This window comes from Leptidea sinapis, chromosome 23, assembly GCF_905404315.1.
Source record: "Leptidea sinapis chromosome 23, ilLepSina1.1, whole genome shotgun sequence".
Taxonomy (NCBI): Eukaryota; Metazoa; Arthropoda; class Insecta; order Lepidoptera; family Pieridae; genus Leptidea; species Leptidea sinapis.
Window position 1 is genome coordinate 7,507,519 of NC_066287.1, and position 16,159 is coordinate 7,523,677.

General features: G+C 34.3%; 1 protein-coding gene across 4 annotated transcripts in view; it reads left to right on the forward strand.

The window, feature by feature from the left end:
- LOC126971163 (multiple C2 and transmembrane domain-containing protein-like) overlaps nucleotides 1-16,159 on the forward strand; it is a 112,637-nt gene that overhangs the window by 70,668 nt on the left and 25,810 nt on the right. For 3 of the 4 annotated variants that reach the window (XM_050817327.1, XM_050817328.1, XM_050817325.1), the window contains exon 2: nucleotides 15,073-15,205. In XM_050817327.1, coding sequence (XP_050673284.1) covers nucleotides 15,073-15,205 — 133 coding nt within the window. Of the gene's footprint in view, nucleotides 1-7,914; nucleotides 8,015-15,072; nucleotides 15,206-16,159 lie in introns of those variants that run through there. The other variant, XM_050817326.1, reaches the window with a different exon arrangement.

The window sequence follows — 16,159 nt, forward strand, 5'->3', positions numbered from 1 at the left end:
TGAATTATACAAAATATAAAAGAAGTGTGATTGTTGCTAATGAATACAACTAGCGCCATCTCTTATCAACTAGCAAGCAAAAGATTAATTCAATTTATATGGCAAAATAACGTTTGCCGGGTCAGCTAGTTTCAAATAAAGCTTGTATGCATTTAGGTAAACTTGGTATGATTTTATCTTTGGACGATTTCCATGAAGATTTGATGCTGTCACTAATATATGTATCTAGATCTAAAATAATGATAATCCTTGCAAGGCCTAAGGTCAGCAATTTGTCTCAGTTCTCGTTGATCATTAATAGCTATTAAATTTATAATAACCAAGAAGTTTATTATTGTTATGTTGCGTCTGAACTGTTTACTGAGCATATTCTTATACTACCCGGTTACAACTAGTTTAAACTAACCATTTAGTTATTTGAAAATCCGGACAAAAAGCCTGACATTTCGATTAAAGTTCAGCCTTTTAAGTTGATTTTGTTTAGAATTTGCTCTAGTAAAGATAGTAGTATATATAGAGTGTTTTGATATTAGTTAGTAATATATAGTTTTATTAATATTCCATCTAATTAAAAATAAAATCCGGACTAGAGTTTAAAGGTCCGGACATGACCGGAATAGTCTGGACATTTCTGGGTTAATCCAAACGTATGGTAACCCTAGTCACAACTCACAATACATCTCTGCACGTCATAAAGCCACTCTTGTACGGTGTGCGGTAAAATTAGGCTTAAATTAAGCGCATTGAATCGTCACTATAAATATTTCTTTTAAATTACTGAATCTACCGAATGTTCGGAAAAAGGAGAGTTCGTGAAAAGAACAAACAAGAAATTCAACGGCCATTCTTTTCAATCAAATAGATTATATTACAATGGCTGTAATATACATAACAAATGTTTGTAAGGTGCTACATCCAATTATAGATGAATCGTGTTTTAATAATATACATTATTTCATAAAAAGTAATAAAGAATAAACTGTACGTTACAAATAAACTTTGTATAAATTTATACCTGGGAACAAACCAAGCAATGCAAAACGTTGACTATAAGTATCCCTGACAACAATGTCAAAACAATGAAAATTCTGAAGTTTTCCGAATATCAAACAGCCTTGCAAATAAACGCGGGAAACGTTATAATACGTCCAAATAAACCAATTGTAAGATTTCTATTTGTAAACATTTTGAATATTCATTGTTTATGCTCAGGTATAAATTTATGACAATTTTATTTGTAAGGCCCTTAAAATATAAATTATAGTATATTGGATGCATCAACCTTTAGACGCATAGTTTCTCAACCTTATTTTGCTCACCGCCCACTTTGAGAATATGTTTTTTTCTAGAGTATTTTCGTGTATTTTTTTGCCTTTTTAGACTATATTTTTTAATCTACCCACGCCCCATCTGCACCATCTCAATGCCCCCTAATTTTCTCTTTCTTCTACTGCCCCCCCGAAAGTCTCAAACGCCCACAAGGGGGCGTTATCGCTCAAGTTGAGAAGTTTAGAGCTTGAATTCACTGTTTTTGGAAAGATGCTCCGTGTACATTATGCTTATGATAACTGTCATAATTAGTAACATCCAACAAAGACAATGATTTATTAACTATAACAGGTCGATATGGCACCACAAGCAGCACCCGTTCAAGAGTTGACGCATGGACCAAACGATGCCACATTAAGCAATCTTTTATCAATTCCGGTCACAGAGAGTTGCGTGTTTTGCATATTTATCGAAAACATCCCTGAAAACTCGTACGGGGTCAAACAGCAACTTATGAATCGGACACCTGACACTTCATGGTTGACCTAGAGGTTCGAATTTGCATGTTTTTGTTATTCATAACAATAACATTATATGCATAATAATAGCTTTATGTATTACCATATCTCAAAATTATTTCTGAGTTTGTCAACTACACGAATAGAAATTTTAAGTTTTCTTTAGTGTTAATTCCGCCAATATTTGTTTTTAAAACAATTCTTGGCGGAATTAACACTAAAGAAAACTTAAATCGTTTGTATAATTATGGATTTCCGCAAAGTAACGCCTACTTCAATAAATTTTCTGTATGCAGAATAGTTTATACTTTTTAATAAAAGACGGTAGATGGCGCTGCCATCAAGTTCTAGGTATTCTGTCATTGTTTTTGGTAAATATCATGAAAATTTCATTACTTTTTTTCTTTGTTATTATATACGGTTTGCCTAACTATATATATATATATATATATCGCCTAAATAAATAAAAATATATATAATGCAATTTACTTAGTCACTACGTTATACAGCCAAATACAAATATCCTAATTTAGAACATAAAACAACCAAGATAACATAATATGTTGTATGTACATGTTTAATCAGCATTTTAAATTCACTATTTATTCAAATAGCAGTCTGAAAGGAATTGCTTAGTAAATAACTAGTAAATACTTCGTCACGTCGATTTCGAATTTAGACAATATTTTTTAAAGATTGTAATTTATTGATATCTCTCTAGCTCTCGTCGATAAGTATGTACAATCTGATTAGTTCTATAATTCTCTAATAGCTGTAAGCAGCTTGATCTAAACAAACATACACACATTAATTTACCCTGTGCTTTTCGGGGTTGTAAAAAGAATATTGGAGTGCCATACCCAAGGATGTCGTTTGAGGCGACTAAGGGCTTTTAGAAGTGGGAGAGGCACGCTGCCATCCTATGGTGACACGAACCCTCGCATAGAAAACCGGCGTGAAGTAGCGGTCTAGCGTCGTGAGTTTTCGCATAGTCTACTGTTGAGGACTGGAACAATTCCCCCCGCCCCTCCACCACAATATGACAGTGATCCTCAACGAGGTCCGCCCTTCGTATCATGGGGAGCGCCAACACCTTTCTAAAAGGTCGGCAACGTTCCTGTGAATCCTCTGATATTTGTAGAGAATGTGGGCGGTGATACCTAAACATCAGGTTACCCGTACGCTCGTTTGTCCTGTTCTTTAATAAAAAAAAAGTATCACATGGAAAACAAATCACATATTTAAATTTTAATATCACATATCTCACATTACCGTTTTTTTATCACTACATATTATAAAACAAAAACCTCCGCCGCGTTTTTCTGTTCGCGATATACTTAAAAACTACGGAATCGATTTTCATGTTGTTTTCACCAATGGATAGCGTGGTTTTTCGAGGAAGGTTTTTGTATATAATTTGTTAAGTTTTTGTCGATATTTTTGTAAACATTAACGATATTTGTTGGAGAAGTCGGAAAAAAAGTAAGCCGGTATTTTTCAACGAAAACTCTGTCTAAGCCCTTGGAGATATAACAAAATAATGCATGATGGAATTGTGTATCTTATAAAGATCTACAGATAAGTCCGCGAGACCATATGTCTATCTCTTAAGGATAGCATACTATATCTATTTTAATACTTAAAAAAATTGGCAATTATAAAGCGGTAATGTAAAAGCTGTTTACACAAATACGATATTAATCCTTATCATTTTATTACTACATATTATTATAAAATCATTTAGAAAAACTTTTTTTTTAACTCGTTAACTTTGATTGCATATTTCCGATGGCTTTAGACTACATCATTCCCAAATACTTAAATCATATTTTTTTTCTATTAAGCGAACAGCGTCTGTCGGGTCAGCTAGTTTTTTTTTATGAAAATAAGGGACGAGACGAGCAGGATGGTCAGCTGTTGGTAATTGATACGCCCTACCCATTACAATGCAGTTCGACTCAGGATTCTTGAACAAAAATTCTGAGCGGCACTACAATTGCGCTCGGCACTACATAAGATGTTAGGTCACATTTGCCCAGTAATTTCACTAGCCCTTCAGACCGAAACACAGTAATGTTTACACATTACTGCTTCACAGCAGAAATAGGCGCCGTTGTGGCACCCATCATGTAGCCGGCTTCCTGTGCAAAGGAGCCTCTCACTGGTAATCCGTTATTTTAAAGTCTAGATATTGTAAACAAAACATTTAGTTACATTTGGACTGAATAGTCAAAACTCAAGGTTGTAAGCAATGGAACGTAGGAAACTTGGCGTTAAGACAAACAAAAAGATTAGGTTAAGACTTGTCTTATAAATACTGGCCTTGTGAATGTTTTTTTGGATGTCAGTTTTTTATTTATTTGTTTTTTCTATCTTAACCGATGGCCTATAACGTCTTTACGTACAAGTACTTATGAAGGAATTGTAAACGTCATGAAGACATCAGTTCGTAAAAGGGCTATGACATGAGGAGAAGAACTAATAAGAAACTCCCAGCCCATCTTTTAAATCATATAATAACAACTTAGCCTACTTAATATTATACAATTTTATATCCTGCGCAGAACCAGACAATAACCATGCATTATTATGCTGTATATAATTTACTATACTATAGTAAGCCTCTTTGTCAAAGAAGTTTGAATATATTTCTTGAATTTATGCTCAGTGGGTATACTGTCTGGTATTTTAAAAATAGATAAGAACCTATTATCAGACCTTCCGAATAAAGCACAAAAAATTTCATAAAAATCGGTGAAGCTGTTTCCGAGGAGAGGAGGAACACTGTGACACGAGAATTATATATTATACTAGCTGACCCAGCAAACGTTGTATTGCCGATATTAAAATTGCGATACAAAAGTAACTGTTGATCGTAGATGGGTGAAAATTTGAAGTTGTATGTATTTTTTAATGCTGACTCATAATCAAACAAATTAAAAAAATGTCATTAAAATTTAAAAAAAAATTTCGTGTGGACCACCCTTAACATTTAGGGGTATGAAAAATAGATGTTGGCCGATTCTCAGACCTACTCAATATGCTCACAAAATTTCATGAGAATCAGTCAAGCCGTTTCGGAGGAGTACGGGAGCGAACATTGTGACACGAGAATTTTATATATAAGATATATCGTTTGATAAAACAACGCTGCATGTTCTTTTGCGTACTGTTATATCTTTCCTCTGTAGATAGAATTGCTTACAGTGCAATTCTCTTCCATCTTACTCATCATCCTCTGATCGAATCTTATCCTCCCAGTCAGTCCACTCCGAGCATCCATCATCATCACTCGTAGAAAATTTAACTAAATAAATGCTCGTGAAATTAAAAAAGCTGTTTTTATAACAAGCCTATCCAAGGCTCACATATAACAGTACTCAAGCAATTAATTATAATCTCATAGCTAGTCTTTTATGTACTTCGAAGTTCGAACGAGGCCAAGATAATATTGACTTCATAAGTTTATACGCATGTTTATAGATATTTTTATGGAACAGGAAATAATAATATAGTTTTAAATACCTACTGGTCGCATAAGTTACACACACATAACCTTTCTGTATAGAAAACAAGCAGTTTACCGAAAATATTCAACCGCTCATATAGAAAATTTATTGAAGTAGGCGTTACTTTGCGGCAATCCATAATTATCCAAATGATTTGAGTTTTATTTAAGTGTTAATTCCGCCAATATTTGTCTTTAAACAGTTCGACACGTGTTTCGCCTCTACACGAGGCATCCTCAGGACGTGTTGTCTCGCCAAAATCTGGCACGAGAGCTCGTGCCAGATTTTTACACTATAGAAAACTCAAATCATTTGGCCACTCATATAGAATCACTGGTTAAAAGAATACATAAATTTGTCTTTGCTCTTAGGCGAACCAGAAAGATAATTTCAAAAAAAGCTGTAATCATTGCCTATATAGCATCTATAATATGGTATGGCTTTCTTGCTATGGGGTAACTTCACAAATACAGATAAAGAATTACAAGCTAAAAAAAGATGCATAAGAGTTGTGGCCGGTATAGGGATCTTCGACAGCTGCAGACCACTATTTTAAAATTTAAACATACTGACTGCTACCGAAATTTATGTACTAGAGGCTAGTTTATTTGTTAAGAAAGATTTAAATTCATTCACTCGGTTAGGCGACTGTTCTTTGTTTCCATCTCGTGATCCTACTAGTCTTCGAGTACCCCACATTAGAACAACTTTGTACCAAAAACTGTCATGTTATGTGTGTAAAAATAATTAATAAATTACCAAAAGAAATAAGAGAGGAGACAGTGTGAAATAGATTTAAATTAAAATTATTAACGTTATTAAAAATATTGTTTTTAGTCAATATATGAATATTATCAAACGAATAGGAATCTGATAATTTTTTGTGATTATTTTTATTACATTATCTCTTAACATTTTATTAATTATTGTTATTGTATATTGTAGGGTCTTTTAGGTATGGCCATATGTTGGCCAGCTGTACCAGTAATTATTGATTTATTTTAGTTTATAATAATTATTATGAAACGTAACCACTCGAATATTTGCATGTCTTTCACGAAACATGTGCCTAGACTTAAATTAATAACGACTTTAGCTGTAAATGTTTCTAGCAAATAAAGAACTATTACTTTTGACTTTGACTTTGATCACTGGAATTGCTCAGAGGAGTTGATCAGGTTGATTCCAGCAGCCAAAATCCACCACCGGACATTACGTCCAAATGATAAACCCGCATCATACAGCTGACGTCTGGCATTCCACAACCGAGCGATTTGCAAGAAATTTCTGGCCTCGCACAAAGCGGTCTAGTGAAATTACTGGGCAAATGAGGCTTAACATCTCAACGTGACGAGCGCAATTGTATTGCCGCTCAGAATTTTTGGGTTTCTCAAGAATCCTTATTATAATATGTTCCAAAAAATTTTACAATATACCAGCGTATAGACACAAAGCGTGCAAGACAGAAGAACATCTCTAACGGAGATACAGAAACATAGAATAGGTAATATATTGTTACTGTAACCTATTTTGATTGGCAAGTTGTAAACAGTCAGCCACACTAAGCATTAGTCTCTTATGGTGTTATTCTTAGACAGTGGCTTAGACACGTGTTTTGTTAGACAGTGACCTAACTACAACAGCGTCAGTGACGAAACAATAACGACGTCTAAAATGGAGTTAATTTTATTCTATTACAAAACAGTCTTTAATTTGTGTTTAACTAAAACGTCGTTACACAAAATAAACCGAAGTGCACAGGAACAGTATTATAGGAACGGAACGCAATTTTAATCAGCTGTCATCTATCTGTCATCATATAATCTAAATCTTCTATATGAATATAATCTATCAGTAAGACACACCTTAGACAGGCTTCGACTCGTGTTTAAATATAAGCAATGTCTATAAGACGGTGCAAGCATTTATATGATGAATATGGATGTTTGTTTCCGAGTCATGGATGTTTAAATGTATTTATGTGTGTTTATATGTATTTATGTATGTTTAAGTAAGTATATTGTATTAAATATATCATTGTCTTGTAAACCATAACACAGGCTATATATGCTTAACTTGGGGCAAGATAATTTGTGTGAAAAGTGTGTCAATATTATTATACATTGTTGAAGGCTAAACAACAGAAAGACACAGATTTATTTAATTTTTTTGTAATAACACAGTATTTTGAATATAAAACCACTAGCTAACGCACATTTACAATCTCAAATTGAAATATCAAAATTTATCACGCACCGAATTATCAGGTCGCCTTTACGCTAGTATATTGAAAGTCATTGTTTTCATAATTCCAATTTCACAAGCAATTTTCTCAGTTGCATACATATCAGATTACGAATATATATTTCGTTATTTCATTATAAATAAAGAATGAGATAAGTCACGGAACTTGAGCGTAATATTTGTGATTGTACAATGATTAACTAAATATAATAACAAAACTGATACCGCGTCGCTGATTTTATTAGTGTTTTAACAGTGAGTTATAAAAACTAGTTAATCACCATTGACGTACATTATACAACTAAACTCAGAATCACGCAAAAAAATTGTCTGAAGCAAAACTCTGCCTGCGCGTATTCGTTGTGTTTCGACCGCGCTTTGAATACAACGCCACGCAATGACAAAGTGTTCGGTGAATAACTGTCGAAATAACAGCATATGCAAACTTAAAAAGTGTGGAGTGTCGCATTTCAGGTAAGTGCCGATTCGAATAACCAAAACTATGTAAATTTATTGAAGTAGGCGTTACTTTGCCGGAAATCCATAATTATCCAAATGTTTTAAGTTCTCTTGCGAGTCTCGTGCGAGTTTGCCGAGTCAACATCTCCTGAGAATGCCTCGTGTAGAGGCGAAATACGTGTCGAATTGTTTTAAGACATATATTGGCGGAATTAACATTAAAGAAAACGTCAAAAATTTGGACAAAACTATTAACTAACTTGACGTTTTAAATCATTTTGCTAGACAAATACATTTCAATTGATAAAACAAAATACGGACGTCTCTTTCGCACATTTCGAACCACAATCAATGAGCTTCCTAAGAACGTATACAATACATTTTGAATATTACTGCTACGAAATAAGGTGTTAATTTGAATGAATATTTTAATGTTATCTGTATATCTGTTAATGTCACTCGGACATTTTTGACGACCTTTTAATAAGCGATTGTGAGTTTATTTGTTTATAGTAACGTTAATGTGAATCACACTAAATTATACATCAGTTTTTGTGCATTTTGAGTAGCTTAAAATATAATTTCATATAATAATGTGTTTATTACCAACTTATACTTACTGATGACCTCACAGCCTTCTGGTCAATTACAAGGTGTAAGCATTTATATATATATGTATGGATATATGTATGCATATTTATTTATTTATAATCGCTTATAAAATGCTCACAGAATACCTTTATTTATTTATTTATGGTGTATGTGGATGATGCAGCTACAGTACTCAATAACTTTTGTATTAATTTACATTCACTTTTTTGACCTACTCGTGTAAGACATTGACTATTTGACGTTTGAGTGTGTCTGTTGCATCATTTTACATATTATATTGTAATTTGAAATGATATGTAAATCGATGTACTTAAATGTAAATCTTGATATAAAAGAGTGGCAATGAGTCTCTTGCTACTTCTTCTGATTAGAAGTAGCGGTAGATTCAATAAGATTTTTCATTGTCATTTCCGTGACCTACTTGAATAAACTGATTTTGATTTGATTTGATTTGATATATGATGAACTAGCTGATATCCGCGACTTCGTCCGCGTACAAAGCGCGAATAGCATTTTTATGAAACACAATGATGGTATTAATATCAAAATTCGACTATTAAAACAAAACCGGTGATTAATCGGCTTAATCCGTACGACCCTTACATAGCCGCGAGAGGCTCTATCTAGACGTACAAATTATGTAAGACTTTAGACATGTAATTTGTAACTTGTTTAGAACATAAACATATCAGTGTCAATACAAAACAGAAAAAAAAACACATATTAAATTTTATAAATAGCTATTTATAACCAATTGCAGAAAAAGAGAAGGTTCTCATTTCGGCTGTATTATTTTATGTTTGTTACATCAGAACGTTCGACAGGATGAACCAATTTTGATGATTCTCAAAAAAAATTTAACAAAAACAATTTCTAAACAATAAATATAATGTGCACTAAAAAGCATAAAAATAATTGCGTATTTTAATTAATCTACAATTAACTAAGTAATTCTAATTACGATTATTGTTATTTTTGGAGTCGGTCTCAGCCAAGGTAGGTTTATAGCTACATACATAGTTACAGGTGAGATGTGCTTGTGTCGCACGTGACAAGGCGAGAGGCGAAGTAGGGCCGCGGCCGGAGGACACTGACTCCAAAAATAACAAAAATTTTAACTATATTAGAATTATTAGATTGTATAAGATACGAAATTAGGTATTTAGTTTTAGTGCATGTTATATTATCTATTGTTTTGGATTAGTTTTTTTGAAGTCGGTTGGTTTGTTGTTAAATTTTTTCTATCCGAAACTATGATGTTGTATATGTACCAGTGGGAGGCTCCTTTGCACAGGATGCCGGTTAGATTATGGGTACCACAACGGCGCCTATTTCTGCCGTGAAGCAGTAATGTGTAAGCATTACTGTGTTTCGGTCTGAAGGGCGCCGTAGCTAGTGAAATTACTGGGCAAATGAGATTTAACATCTTGTCTCAAGGTGACGAGCGCAGTTGTAATGCCGCTCAGAATTTTTGGGGGTTTCAAGAATCCTGAGCGGCACTGCATTGTAATGGGCAGGGCGTATCAATTACCATCAGCTGAACGTCTTGCTTGTCTTGTCCCTTATTTTCATAAAAAAAAATATATGTATATTGTAATATAGACGAACTCATAGTAACAGTGTGGTATCAGTCTCAATGTTTTTGAAGCATTTGAAAGCATTTCCAGGGCCCGACATTCTTCTGCATAGCATGGCGCTGTCTAGTTTTGTTTATTCTTGTAGTGCATCCTCTTTTGTTTGGAATAATTTCGGCAAACACATTTTCTGAAAACCATTCTTACGTTGGCTTAAACAAACAAGTTATTTGATTGTTGTTGACAATCCGGATACTCGCGAATCCGTCTAAATTAGGTCCGGATAGTCAAATCTCTGCCGTCATTATTATGCTTAGATAATTATTTTCTATCTATGGAAGACTGTGACGGCTGTGAACACGTAAAAATGAATAGTGGCGAACTGTTAACCTCTATTCTCAGCAACACACGCCCACTAAAATAAAGTGACTACCTTAGATAATTATTTTCTACCTATGGAAGACTGTGACGGCTGTGAACACGTAAAAATTAATAGTGGCGAACTGTTAACCTCTATTCTCAGCTACACACACCCACTAAAATAAAGTGACTGACGTATCGCGATTGTAAGACGATCAAAAGGCTCTGTCCAGACGTATAAATAATCTATGTAATTATACATACAAATAAAAACTACTATTTATTTGAGAGTATTGACTTATTAAGGTTGTAATTAATACAAGTCAGACATGATCGAATTTTTTGTTGATTTCTATCGAATATTCTAGATGTTAACGTGCAAATGCTTGCCAGTTATTAACATATCCACTTAACTGAATTACGTGTACAACTTTTTTAGGATTATTATATATTATTATTTATCCTTCATCATTTCGATTACTAACTGATAAAATAATGATTTTAAAATTTTATTTAATCTATGACTGCGATTGCAGTCTTTTGACACTTTTTAACTCGCTGAGAAACTTGAAAATTTGCAAAAATCGGGAAGTTATTGGTTTTACCCCGTTTTGCGATAATCTAATTCTCATCAGATCTCGACTTCCTAGGAAGCTTCCCTGACTACTCTCGCGAGGGTGTCACTATGTCTGTATGTGTGTGTGTGTTTGTTTGTAAACCTCCTATAACTTTCGAACGGTTTAACCGATTTCATCGCGGTCGGCACAATTTGAAAGGGCTTGGTCAAACTTAGATTGTATACGATTTGGACCGATTCGGACCGGTAGATTTTGAGAAATCTTAAAAAAACGATTTTTTTTTTCAAATAGATATGTTTTTTTTTTAATATCTTTAACGGCTTTATCGATCAGATCAAAAAAAGCGCACTGAGTTTGTTGCGCCCATTCTTCTCAGGTCTGAGGCATTCATTTTGGAATGGGTGGTAGTTTTTTTGACTTTCAATAAGTGATGTCACTATTTTGAATAAAAATATTTGAATTTGAAAAGTTCTTAAAACTAATCAGTTTTTAACATAAAAAGAAACGCTGCCAACCCGGTCAAAATCGGTTTATTCGTTCGAGAGATATCATGAATGAATGAAACCGATAAAAGTGTTTTTTCGGAATTACTCCGAAATTCTTAGTTCGATCAATTCAAACTCATAGAGGTTCATATTCCTTATGAGGTTTAAAATGGCGTTGGATACCGCCAACCGCGTGAAAATCGGTTAATTCATTGAAATGTTATTGCGGTTTGAAAATTAAAAAAATGATTTCAATCATTCATTACTTGTACTATTTTATATATTATTTGGTTCTATGATAGTTCTATCAGACATTTAGCTCGTAGAGCTGAAAACCATAGAAAAGCCATCTCTTTGAGCTATAGAAGCTCAAAATAATACACAAATTGCATTTATGAGCTCATCATAAGCAATGAATGATATTTAAAAGTATCTTATACATAAAATTCTCATGTCGCGGTGTTTGTAGTTAAACTCCTTCGAAACGGCTTGACCGATTCTCATGAAATTTTGAGTGCATATTGGGTATGTCTGAGAATCGGACAACATCTATTTTTCATCCCCCTATATGTTAAGGGTGGTCCACGCCAAATTTTTTTTTAATTTTTTTGAATTTTTTTTTTAAATTTGTTTGATTATGAGTCAGCATTAAAAAATACATACAACATCAAATTTTCACCCATCTACGATCAACAGTTACTTTTGTATCGCGATTTTAATATCGGCAATACAACGTTTGCTGGGTCAGCTAGTAATACTATAATATCATTGATCATAAAATCTAATCAAACAAAACAAATCTTATGACTATATTTACAATACTATGTCTACATAAAATTAAAACTATCATTACGTGGAAGCGTACCAAGAATACTGGCAGCATTTCCGAGTTGGATAGCAAGGCTGATCCGTTGACCGAAATAGTTGCCAGAGCTTGGGTTTCCAGTAGCCTTATTGAGGCGCGAACACCGTGAAGATTGTACTTTGTACATTCTTTTTTTTTATGGAATAGGAGGACAAAGGAGCGTACGGGTCACCTGTTGTTAAGTGATCACCGCCGCCCACAATCTCTTGCAACACCAGAGGTATCATAGGAGCCGGCCTTCAAGGAGGTGTACTCGCTTTTTTTTTGAAGGTGTTTTCATGTCGTATCGTCCCGGAAACACCGCACAAGGAGGTTCATTCCGCAGCTTTGTAGTACGTGGAAGAAAGCTCCTTGAAAACCGCCCTGTGGAAGACCGCCACACATCCAGATGGTGGGGATGATATCCTAACTTGTGGCGTGTCATGCGAAGGTGGAATTCGGCGGCAGGAATCAGGTTAAACAGCTCTTCGGAACACTCCCCGTGATAAATGCCGAAGAAGACACACAATGAAGCGACATCTCTACGCAACGCCAATTCTCCGCGCCTCTGGGCCCCACGATTTCGGTTCTTTGCCTTACACGAAGATACCCAATCTATTGATTCATCGATCATTTTCAAGCATTAAATCAAGGTATGTAATGTATATTACTTAGAATTAAGATAATATATACGTTTAGATAGAGCCTCTAGACAACAGATGAAAACAGGTCAAGTTTATTACTATAGTGTGCGTGACAAGCTACGCCTTAAACTCGCGATTCCTATTTAACTTTGTGTGTTTTTATTTAACTAGTGTGAGTGCATTCGACGTATTCGCAGCTGCCACAGTCTATCTCGTCGTATAAATTGATTTAAGGCATATAATGGAATGTTACTTATTTTGTGTAAAAAAAAACTATCACGTCGCCATGACAACAACATATTTAGTCGATTATGTTGTTTTTAGTTGTTGTCATGGTGATTTGACGATTTTTATGTTAAGATTTAATAGACTCACATCGTATGGAATTAAAACAGATATTAATTAAAATATTTCGCGCGCATCGTTTGATTCGCCTTGTTGGCAGCCATTTTGACAGTAACTAGTGTTGATAATATTTACGCGTATAATTGAATGGATAACGGACTAGTAAAAAAGAAGGACTCCGCGCCGTGATATTAGCAAGTGAAGCACCGTTATGCTAGTGTGTGTGCGGTTACGGGGGATACCAGTTACAAAATGTTTTCTCCGTTAAATAATTATTATTACTTTTAAATTATTGTTTTTACACTTTTTCACAACACACGATGGCATTTTAAAAATATTTTATTGCTACGCAAACTGATTTGTCACAGACGATGGCAAATCTCATAATGGCGGCCGATCGGCTTGTATTAGTGTAAGTGTATGCGTGGGGCTATGTATTTACACGTTTACCGGCTTGTTTCGGTGCCTTACTGTTATTTAAGGTGACACGGAGTCCTTATTTTTTTATTCGTCCGTGGCTCGGAGGTTCCACGCTCGAGTATGTGCGTGAGTTCGACTCGAGTCGATAAAGTAATTAGAATAAAACTAACCACAGTTATGTTTGCACAATTATAATTATATATTTAATTGTGCTTTTTTTACTATAAAGAAAAAATATTTCGTATTCTTTGCCTCGCCTTGATCTTCGAGAATTTCAAATCTCTACGCCTTGTGGTTCCGGAGATATCGTGATGAGTCAATACATAAGTGGAAATCTCTTTAACTGTATGTCGTATTTTGAATAAATTATCAATGACGTTCTAATGTATAAAACGTCATTGTAAATTACGCATAATAATTTTCAACTAAACTTTATTCATTTATTCTTAATAAATAAGTTCTAAAAATTTATTGAAGTGATAGCTTCTTATGGGAGGGTAAACCGTTTTGTAACGTAACGCGTTACGGCGCCAGTCTGTCTGGCTTCCCTTTCTCTCATGCATACGGCAGCGGTAGGCTGGCTCTTCCTCTCTCATTCTAACCAATTGTTACTTTAAAAGGATTTTAAATAATATCATAATATATTTTATAACCAATAAAACGTTTTATTAATAAATAGCCTTACCTTGTATTATCATATTAATATACTCAATGTATATATATTTAAGTAATAACAAAGCGTTTATCAAGTTAAACAATTTCAATATATATATATGTAGTTCAACTTAGATTAGTGTAGCTGTCGTGCGTCCCGAGACGAACGCATTTCTTTTAAATTAATTTATGTATATTTTTTTAAATTAATTTATAACTATTTGAACATAACCTATATATCTATAAGGTACTTTTATCCCTTTTCTTGATTCTGTACCCAAATAGAGTCCACTATGTCGATGTGTGGCTACGAGGCTGTAGAGCTTCTTTGGGCACGACATGGGTACTTTCAAAAAAAGCCCATACACCCCTTAAAGGCCAGCAACAGTCCTGTGATTCCTCTGGTGTTGCAAAAGAATGTGGGCGGCGGTTATCACTTAACACCAGGTGACCCGTACGCTTGTTTGTCCTCCTTTGGTTGGACTCAGTTGGATTTTGCTACTAAATAGTAGTCTACGTGAGGCTTTAATATATAATCTATAATTTTTTTTGTTTAGGTCAATTCCAATTCCGGACGGCCTGGTTATGGACCCCTTATCACCCACGGCGCTTGCAGTCCCAAATCAAATTATGGGTCGCATTGGCAATGGGCTAACACTGCTTAGAGATCACGGAAAGAAAGTTCAAAAAGTAAGTTATACTTGTTTTACATATTGTGAAGGAAGGTTTTATTATATCGGCTAATGATTTAATACTCAAAAAAAGTTTGCAGCACCAATAATGGTCAGAGATGGTGGTTTAATTATTGATATAGATGCAATCTAGTTAGTGTCCTTGGTATAGGCATAAAAGGCATAAAAGGCATTTATTTTCTCAAAATTGATTCGTTTAGAATTCTTTTTGATGTCATTTCTAATAACTACTAGATACTACTACCACTTCGGAAACAAATGGCGCTCTGAGAGAGAAGAAGCGGCGCAAGAAACTCTCCCAGCATTCTTTTTTTGCGCTCTTTTCAATAAACAATATACAATATTGTACAGTCATTTCTATCGCTATACAATAATCACAATCTAGTCCCAGGCTGTCCGAACATTTAGATATTTTCCCGGAATGATGATAATTTAGATAGTCATTCCGGGAGCCACTAATGCGCCCATCATAGAAATACAATATACTAGCGTATAGACAAACAAATCGTGCAAGAGAGAAGAACATATTTAATTGGATAGACAACAAGATTGAAGTTACCGAATCTATTGTTACTATACCGATTTTGCTTGAGAAGTCGTAAACAGTCAGATAGTATGTTTTGTTCAACTCTCAAGTTGTAGCTCCATCGTTCGATCCCCGCATCGTGCATAAATTTTAACACATATTTAATTTGTATATTTAATCTCGGAAGTAGGAAGTAGGGTATATCACTTAAAAATAATACTATTATAATAAAAATTTCTAGAATCTATGCTAGTGTTAATTAGATTTTGATAATTGTACATGGCACTAATATTATCCAATCTTATTAATTCCAATAAGTATAAGAATTAGGGCAGAAAAATTTAGGCACATAATTCGATGGACAGATGGCCGGTGGGGCAGAAAAGTCCTCGAATTGTGACCCGAAGATGTAGTGTTGGTAGGCCC